The sequence below is a fragment of the Oncorhynchus gorbuscha genome, linkage group LG18 (genome assembly GCF_021184085.1).
Source record: "Oncorhynchus gorbuscha isolate QuinsamMale2020 ecotype Even-year linkage group LG18, OgorEven_v1.0, whole genome shotgun sequence".
NCBI classification, from domain to species: Eukaryota; Metazoa; Chordata; class Actinopteri; order Salmoniformes; family Salmonidae; genus Oncorhynchus; species Oncorhynchus gorbuscha.
This window is the reverse complement of record NC_060190.1, coordinates 41,168,442-41,177,836: the sequence shown is the minus strand read 5'-3', so window position 1 is coordinate 41,177,836 and position 9,395 is coordinate 41,168,442. Positions and strand designations below refer to the sequence as shown.

The 9,395-nt window shown below is 44.8% G+C and overlaps 1 protein-coding gene across 2 annotated transcripts; it reads left to right on the top strand.

The window, feature by feature from the left end:
- The first annotated feature begins 1,344 nt into the window (after window positions 1-1,344).
- LOC124003712 (beta-crystallin B3-like) lies at window positions 1,345-5,435 on the top strand. 2 transcript variants are annotated; one of them, XM_046312254.1, is made up of 6 exons: window positions 1,345-1,495; window positions 1,832-1,913; window positions 2,497-2,615; window positions 4,046-4,178; window positions 4,684-4,826; window positions 4,987-5,435. In XM_046312254.1, the coding sequence occupies exons 2-6, from the start codon at window positions 1,839-1,841 to the stop codon at window positions 5,357-5,359; spliced, it is 843 nt and encodes a 280-aa protein (XP_046168210.1). In that variant the 5' UTR covers window positions 1,345-1,495; window positions 1,832-1,838; the 3' UTR covers window positions 5,360-5,435. The 2 variants fall into 2 exon arrangements, with proteins under 2 accessions (XP_046168210.1, XP_046168211.1); XM_046312255.1 differs by having other exon boundaries at window positions 1,375-1,495; window positions 1,810-1,913.
- Window positions 5,436-9,395: the final 3,960 nt, after the last annotated feature.

The following is a 9,395-nucleotide window of genomic DNA, read 5'->3' as shown; positions in this document are numbered from 1 at the left end:
AATGCATTCCAGGTGACTAACTCATGAAGCTGGTTGAGAGAATGCCAAGAGTTTGCAATGCTGTCATCAACGTAAAGGGTGGCTACTTTGAAGATGAACACTTTTTTGATTACTACATGATTCCGTATGTGTTATTTTATAGTTTTGATGTCTTCACTATTATTCTACAAATTAAGTCGCTCTGGATAAGAGCGTCTGCTAAATGACTTAAATGTAAATGCAAATGTAGAAAATAGTAAAAGATAGAGAAAAACCCTTGCATGAGTAGGTGTGTCCAAACTTTTGACTGGTACTGTATAACATAAACATACTGTTGACACGCAGTCTAATGAAATGTCTTGCCTTGTGTAGTAGGTTTTGTGGGTTTTTACACTCTTATGTAGGTGTCATAACCAGCCATAAAATAATGCAATATATGTCACAACAGGTCTAACTATGTGTCATGACAGTATTATGACCCTATTATAACAGGTTATAACAAGTTATGTCAGCTGTTACGCCATATTATGACATGGTTATGACCGTATCATAACGTGTCATGACACTGGGTGTCAAGCAAAGTGCTACCAAAAAGTGTGTGATAGGAGCATGTTGGTTCCATGCACCAGGTGTCAATAGACAATACGATTACTATATAGTGAGGAAGGCCTTCTCCAGATTCTCCCTGGAAAGTGCGCTTGCGAAAATGTCCAGTGCGTCAAGGGAGGCTTGTAAGAAGATTTTTCAGGGTTTGCAGGGCAAAGACAGATGTTTGACTGGGATCCTACTGATATAGTACTGACACCTGGTGCATTGGAGAGTGTCACACATAGATTAGAGAAAGAGGTGAATAGTGGGATGCAAGGAGAGAAAAAGGGCAGGAGGAAAGAAAGTTAAAAGGATGAAGAAAAAGGACTGAAAGTAAAAGAGGAGTGATGAAAATGAAGTCATAAAATGCACGAGGGAGGAGTGAAGGTAGAAGAAGACGAAGGAGAGTAAATAGAAAGCAACAATGGAAAGCAGAAAGTGCGGGTGAGACGGCGGGGCAGTGGACAGGCGGACGGATGGAAAGCTGGACAGACGGATGGGCAGTTGGGTGTGGCCAGTAGTGCTGAGTGGAGTTGATCTCGCTCAATCCTCTTGGCTCGCTGTCTGTGTGCGCCCACCATCGGGCCACTGGCAGGGTGGCAGCGTGAGCGTGGTCGGCCCGGGTGGAAGCGGGTGCCAATATACCCCGACCGAGGGCACGCAGCCCTATTGAGAGGCAATGTGATGGACACAATGCGAGCGACAGACTTGCTGCATCAACAGCATCAGCCGCCCCTGTTTTTTTGCTGCTGTGTGCCATTTATAAACCATAAATACCCCCCTGGCTCCTAGTGCCTTCTCACCAGGCCTCCACACTCACACACCCTCATACAGAGACAGAAAGAGGGAGAGAAAAAGAAAAAAGAAAACAAGGAAAAACGGAGAGAGTGTGGCTCGTACGTGGTGCAGTGAAGCACAAGCCATCCAGGTAAAAAAAAATAGACAGATCTCTCTCTTTCCTTGGTGCTCTGACTGTCTGTCTTGTGCTGCAACTCTTGCTGTTTTCAATTATCCCCATTTATCTCTCTCCATAACCATGTATGCACTGTTATTTTACCTGGAACTGAATATGCATCCATGTGTCAAGCGTAAAAGTCCCTTTGTGGAATCAGAATGTGTGTGATTTATTTTATGTAAGAATGTTTTGGAATGTAGATGGTCAAACAATAATGTAATGGGTAAAAACCAACATCTCGGGCAAACAGTGGCTTCTTCTCCATCATGACGTTACTATTCCGTTAGTCAACTTTTCTTTGGAATGCAGAGGGAACATGTCAGAGCAGCAGGGTGCACCGGAGCAGCTGGCAGCTGGAAAGAGCCAAGGAGGAGCAGGAGCCACCTACAAGGTGGGTGGAGTGTGAAGTTGCCTCTAGACGCTGATCTTGGGTCAATTTTGTATTTTCCCCACTAAAAGCTGATCTTAGTTCTATACCTACTATCCTTTGGTGGTGAAACAGCGTATTCTTAGAATCTTTTAGTGGTAAAAGGGTTCCACGTAGAACCTTGTTTTAGCAAAAGGGCATCCTCATGGAACCAAAAATAGTTATATTCAGAGGGTTCTCCTATGGAGACAATTGAACAATCCTTTATGGTTCTAGGGAGCACCTTTCTTTTTGTAGGGAAAAATTCACCCTAGACCTACAAGGTGCCCGACATCCGTTGGACCTTATAATAATCTTATTATATCTTAGCCTAAGATTCACTTGGTCTGACTTTTTATGAAATGTCACTGATACTACTAGTGTGTATTTACAATGACATAAGCAAAACAACACACAACAACACGGCAGTATAGTACAACACATTGTTAAATTACAACTGTGCAATGTTCATGCAGTTTCTGCCTATGTTAATGTTGTTGCTAAGCCTATTGTGTACTCATGTAATTACTTACCATTGACCCATGCCTCTTCCTGACTTATCTTGTAGGTGGTGGTGTTTGAGTTTGAGAACTTCTGTGGGAAGAAAGTGGAGCTGTCTGCAGAGTGTAAGAATGTGATCGAAAAGGGATGTGAGAAGGTGGGATCTATCATCGTGGAATCAGGACCGTAAGTGTCACCAATATTGATTTTCTACATTTTCCATCATGCCTCACTCTTGCCCCCTTCCTGTTTACCTGTCTCTCCAATACTCTCCAACACTGCCCGTATTAAAATGTTAAAACATTTATGAATCCAACTTCAGTCTCTAGACAATGAAATTCCATTCTTATTCAACTGTGTATACATTTCGATCACAGTTCTTATCAATTACCTTTCATGCAGGGAAGATCAAGGTTGGTTGCTCATGGGTTGGTTTTCACAGTGCCAATCTAAATGGTGCTGTGTATTAATTCTAAGGTTAAAATCTCTGAACTATTTGAAATGACTCATCCACCTGGTCAATTCATGTCAGCATGATAAAACATTGAGGTTAGGAGAATTTGTGTTTTTCATAGGTGATAGTAAAAATACATATTGGTTTGTTCTTTGTAAATGTTTATTATGGAAGTATCCATGAACAATTATGTTTTTTGAAAAGAGGAAAGGGAACGCTATATTTCAAACCAATTTCTGAGTTCCTGGGCCAAGCCATGTGGTAACTAACATATTCATTAGCATTGGGGGGTGGTTGGGGATGGATTTGAAAAAAGTAATGTTTTGAGGTTAACATTTTAACCATAGGATTATGTCATCATGGTAACCAATTTCAACATTGACAACCTTGCATAAAATATGTTGAATTTGTACCTTTGAAACAACGTCAGATCTTCAATGTAATATCCACTAAAATAAAAAAGCAATAGGCTGGGCAGCACCTCCTACTGGAGAGTTTATCTATCTACAACTACCCTGCGGTTTTCCATCCAGGCCCTGCTTATCTTTGAGATTTGTCACTGTCTGTTACCAATGTGCTATTGTGAGAATTTGGATGTGCTTTTAGATGGTTAAAAGCATAGTGGTAACACATTGGGAATTCAACAAACTTTCAACTGTCTTTTTGAGTGGGTGAAAGAAAGTTGTAATCACATTGATCAACGTATCAACCAAATATTACCCAATTCTCCAAGTTGAAATGACGAGGTGTGCACAGTGGGATATTATTCTCAAGGCATAAAACGCTGAAGTTTGTTAGGAATATCATTCTATCGAAGAAAGGCTTGGCTACTTCTAAGACTGTTGGCTATATTGTTTCATTCCCTGTTACAAAAGGAATAAGTTACTAGCAAACATTGTGACAACCAACCCCATACTGTGACAACCAACCCCGCGATGGGGCTGGTTGTCACAAGTGGACAGAGTTTGTTTGATGCCTTATAACTGCATTTCAACCCAAGACCTTGGTCTTTCTCCTAAAAGAGTCTTGTAAGATATACTGCTGCTGAGAGAAACACACAAGAGTAAAAAGTGTGACAACCAACCCTGGTCTCTCCTACTATCCCACTACTACTGTTTATGTACAAGAAATTGGTAAAGCGTAATTACCTTTGTGTTCTCAGCTGGGTGGCATTTGAGCGCCAGGCATTTGGCGGGGAGCAGTTTTTGCTGGAGAAGGGCGAGTATCCTCGTTGGAGCACCTGGACCAACAGCCAGACTAATAACTACCTGCTGTCCCTCAGGCCACTCAAAGTGGTCAGTATATCTCTGTACCTATAATTAGAATCATCATCCTTTAACTGGGTATATTTACATGTACCAGGAATCTGACATGATGCAATGGTGCTGACAACCCCTTACAATAAACAGAATACACAGACAGAATTTAGCCAAAATTGTTTACACATAATCTATGTATAGTATATAAGGATGTAGCCTACTGACCATAGCAACCTACAGTGGACAGGCATCCAACTGTCATGTCAATGAGATAAGACTAACCTATCGAGCTAAAGGGCAAATCCCCTTTGTTTCCTAAGTTAACAGAATTCCACATAAGAAACGTATTTGTACCAAATGATTTGTGCTCCCAAGCCATCAAAAGTATTTATTTGATCATTATTTAGTTATTTGAAACTGCACTTTTCTAAGTAGGGCTACCAGCCCTGGAGTAGTAGCTACCTTCCTTAAAAGTAAACACCAAGTAAACAGCAGACATGAAAACATAGTGTAACCACCACCCATTCCTGTTCCTGCCCAGGACAGTGCGGATCACAAACTCCACCTGTTCGAGAACCCAGGCTTCGCCGGGAGGAAGATGGAGATTGTGGATGACGACGTCCCCAGCCTGTGGGTCCATGGCTTCCAGGACCGCGTGGCCAGCATCAAGGCTACGAATGGAGCGTAAGTTCAACACCTTTACACATCATTGAAATCAGGCATACAATATCTGTCTACAGCTAGGTTACTGCAAGGTCATCTCTCATGCAAATATGGCTCTGAATTTCAACCGATTCTGTTCCATAAATGTCATTATAGCTGTATGTCCCCTTGCCCTCCCTAGGTGGGTGGGCTACATGTTCCCAGGCTACAGGGGCCGCCAGTACATCTTTGAGCATGGAGACTACAAGCACTGGAACGACTGGGGAGCATCAACACCTCAGATCCAGTCCGTCCGACGCGTGCGTGACATGCAGTGGCACAAGAGAGGCTGCTTCATTGCCCCCACCCCCACTCCCACCCCCACTCCCACCCCCGCACCCAACCCCACACCACCTGCCCCCCCCCTAACGCCACTGGCACCAGCTGAAAGAGAGTGGCTGTGGCCCCAGGGCCCCCTAAGAAGCCAAATCCGGGCCTCCCATCCATCCAGGGCTCCACCGAACCTCGCCTCCTCGTCACAGAGGGTCAGTAAGAAACGACGAACTCGGAAGTGAAGTAACCATCACTGACTTACCTATGTGTCTGGGGTGGAAATAATAAAGGCTTTGAACCCGATTTGGTTTGACCCAACTGGATGTTTTTGTGTTATTATTTAGTGTGCCAACATCATACAATAGCAGAAATATTATTTGGTTAATGGTGCTGGTTTACATCTCCTTCTTTAGAATGGTTGTAAGGTAAAACACTGACCAGTAGATGGTAACATGGAATCAGAAGATATCAACTTGCATGGGAAGTTGAGTTGAGTGTCTAGGAGACGTCCAAGACTAAATAAAACATTCAAATGTATTATCACCATAAAAAGTATGCACTTTCACCCAACAAAGTTCATGTAGACTACGGGACATTCCATTGAAATGTTACATGCACCGGTCAACAGGTACAGTACACCTTGTAGTTTTCTGTGATTTGAGATTTGAGTAAGCACTAATGTCTTCAAGAGTGTATTGGAACATGAGTCATGACATAGTGCACAAATTTGTTTTATTAGAATCATCAACACATGACTTAGATCATTTACAAAACCCAAAATAGGAAATCAGTAACCAACAAGGCAACAGTCAACATGCTGGCCCCCACGAATGATGCAGCACCCCCCTAATCAGTGTCATTTTGTAAATGAAAGATCTCTATGCGAACAAGCTTCATTCACTCAAGTTTTGTCAAAATCGGGCCAGTGCTGTGTGAGATATCGCCAGATCAAGAGCTATAAACATGTGCCCGTATTATAGCGCCACCGTGTGTGGTCGATATGAACGTTCGTTGAGTCTTTACAGTGTTTGCAACTTGTGTACCAAATGTTGTTACAATACGAATATACTGACTGATTTATATTGATTTGCGCCAGACCATGCCCAATGAATGTTTACTGGTCAATAGCAGCCATGCTGGTTTAGCTACTAGTCTGAAAAATGGTGTGTTTGGAGACCTTTCTCCATAGATGCCACACATCAAGTTTAAAGCAGATCGGTCATTTGATGACAGAAGAGTAGATTTTTTTTCTCACAAAATTCTAAATGACGAAAAGTCCATCGTGGCAGAACTTATGGGTCCCTGAGGCAAAATGTTTCATTGTGAGTAGAGGGACCTATGTACCAAATTTCATGACTTTAAGGTCAAACGTGGTGAGGGGCGTGACCTTCCAAAGCTTGCATTTTCAGTCTTGTGTTATAGCGCCATCATCTGGCCAATCAGTGTAATTTTGTAAATACCGGATCTCTATGGCTAGATGCATCATTCACCAAAGTTTTGTCACAATCGGGCCAGTGCTTATTGTATGCGACTAACGTTTGTTCGTACAAATGTACAGAGACAGATCCATAGTCCCCTCACTGATTTAATTGTGGGGGACAATTCCCTTTTCATGTATTCTAAGGACTTTCCGACACTGCAGAATAAGCTGCAAAGGTCTATTGCTACATTCATAACCAACTTGAACGCCCCTCCAACTGATAATTACAAGTGGGGAACTCGTCTATCATCCATGAGCTCCTATTTCTCCCACATGCGGACCTCTGACAACACCTACTAAGGAAAGGACTTCAATATCAGCCTTTTCAGCAGTTAAATGGAACAACAAAATATTATTTATACAATGACAACTATTAATATGGTTTTTGAGAACTATAATTTGTTAAAAATAATGATATCTGTACTTTTAGTTATGGATGACGCTGGCCGATAGCCAAGCGGTGTTTCTCAACAAGTCCAAGCACGTGAATGCATCCAACTGGTATTTATGAGTTCACAAAGAGTAATTACCACCTTCCCACTTCGTAATGAAAGCAGCATATGCCCCAGAAGTTGGGATGGCTTTTTCAATTAGGGAGTTATTTTATGCTGACCCGGGTTGATCCAAGCAATGGCAGGGGCTTTTGTAGGATTTGAAGACATTTGGGGCTTAGCCCAAAGCCACTAGGGGGGTCCGGGGACATTCTCCCCCAGCAGAAAAAAAGAGAGAAAGAATTTCAACAGCTTAAATGAATGAATTTGGTGCACTTTAAGATGAAGATTGAAAGATTAGAACATTGAGAGATTAGATATTTTTCAGGTAACGTGCACCTTCCACAGCAGACACTGCCCTTACTCAATTATAGTTGCTACTGTGGGTCTCCTCTACTCTGGAGCACAAACCAATAACCAACTTCAAAAATAGACTATGACCTGTCCAATGAGCCAAACTGATCAAACAATCCCACAGTACCCAAACACACACACAGACATGCACACACACACTCTGCAGTAATTAGAATACATAGAGCAGTGTGCCCACCCCTTCTCTGCCTCTCTCCTATCAAGGCTCAAGAGAAGACCCAGATGCAGACAGTTTAAAAGTAACAAAAGTTTATTACAAAAACAGGGGGGCAGGCAAACAACAGGTCAAAGGCAGGCAGAGGTCAATAGTCCAGAGCAGAGTCCTAAAGATACTGAATGGCAGGCAGGCTCAGGGTCAGCGCAGGCAGAGGTCAGTAATCCAGTGTGGTATGACAAGGTACAGAACGACAGGCAGGCTCCGGGTCAAGGCAGGAAGAATGGTCAAAAACCAGGAAAGATAGAAAACAGGAACTAGAGACAGACAGGAGCATGGTAAAAACCACTGGTAGGCTTGACGAAACAAAACAAACTGGCAACAGACAAACAGACAACACAGGTATAAGTACACTGGGGATAACGGGGAAGATGGGAGACACATGGAGGGGGGTAGAGACAAGCCCAAAGACAGGTGAAACAGATCAGGGTGTGACAGTACCCCCCCTCCCCCTCTAGGGGCGTCACCTGGCGTCCTACCTAGGCGCATACCTGGTTGACCGGGGTGCCAGCGTTGGAATTCAGCGATAAGGCCTAGGTCTAGGATGTCCCTGGCGGGGACCCAGCACCTCTCCTCTGGGCCATAACCCTCCCAGTCAACCAGGTACTGGAATCCCCTGCCCCGAGGATGAACCTTCTGGAGGCACCTCAACGTGTATGCCGATTGGCCTTCGATGAGATGGGGAAGAGGGGTGAGCCTAGAAACAGGAGACAATGGGCTGTAAGACATAGGTTTAATCCTAGACACATGAAAAGTGGGACGTATACGGAGGGTGTAGGGCAACAGAAGAAGAACAGCAGAGGGGCTATTGATATTGGAGATAGGGAAAGGGCCAATAAAGCAGGGGGAAAGTTTGCAGGATTCCAACCAGAGGGGAAGGTCTTGAGTGGACAGCCGGGGACGATGCTAGTCCGGTGGCGGTCCGCTTGTTGTCGATACCTGGAAGTGGTCTTGAGAAGAGCCGACCGGGCTCTCTTCCAGGTACGGCAACAGCGGCGGACAAACATCTGGGCTGAGGGTATGTCGACCTCTTCCTCTTGTTCCGGGAAGATCTGGGGCTGATAACCCGGGGAACACTCAAAAGGTGAGAGCCCAGTGGCAGAGCAGGGGAGGGTATTGCGGGTGTATTCAACCCGCACAAGTTGCTGGCTCCAGGAGGTGTGGTTGGCAGAGACAAGGCAGCGAAGAGTCGCCTCCAGGTCTTGATTGGCTCGCTCCGACTGGCCGTTGGACTGAGGGTGGAACCCGGATGACAGGCTGGCCAACGACCCAATGAGTGTGCAGAACACCTTCCAAAACCGGGACAAGAACGGAGGACCCCGGTCGGAGACCATGTCCACCAGGAGTCCATGGATTTGGAATACATGCTGGGCCGTCTCTCTGGCAGAGGGCAGCTTGGGGAGAGGAAGGAAATGGGCGGCTTTGGAAAACAGGTCCACTACTGTCAGGATGGTGGTGTTGCCATCAGACGGGCGGAGACCCGTGATGAAGTCCAGGGATATGTGAGACCAGGTACGGTGAGGGACAGGCAGCGGTTTAAGGAGACCAGCCATAGCTTGCTGAGGAGGCTTGTTCTGCGCACAGACTGTGCAGGCGGCGCCAAATGCGGAGATGTCCAGGACCAAGGTAGGCCACCAAAAGCATTGCCGCACAAAGGCCAGGTTTCGACGGGAGCCTGGTTGGCAGGCAAGCCTGGAGGAGTGGGTCCACTCCAAGGCCTG

Excerpts from the sequence above, each read along its gene's own strand:
- LOC124003712 (XM_046312254.1), top strand. The coding sequence starts at position 1,839 with ATGTCAGAGCAGCAGGGTGCACCGGAGCAGCTGGCAGCTGGAAAGAGC. Across the intron at positions 1,914-2,496 it reads GAGCAGGAGCCACCTACAAG|GTGGTGGTGTTTGAGTTTGA; the intron begins GTGGGTGGAGTG and ends CTTATCTTGTAG. Across the intron at positions 4,827-4,986 it reads ATCAAGGCTACGAATGGAGC|GTGGGTGGGCTACATGTTCC; the intron begins GTAAGTTCAACA and ends TGCCCTCCCTAG.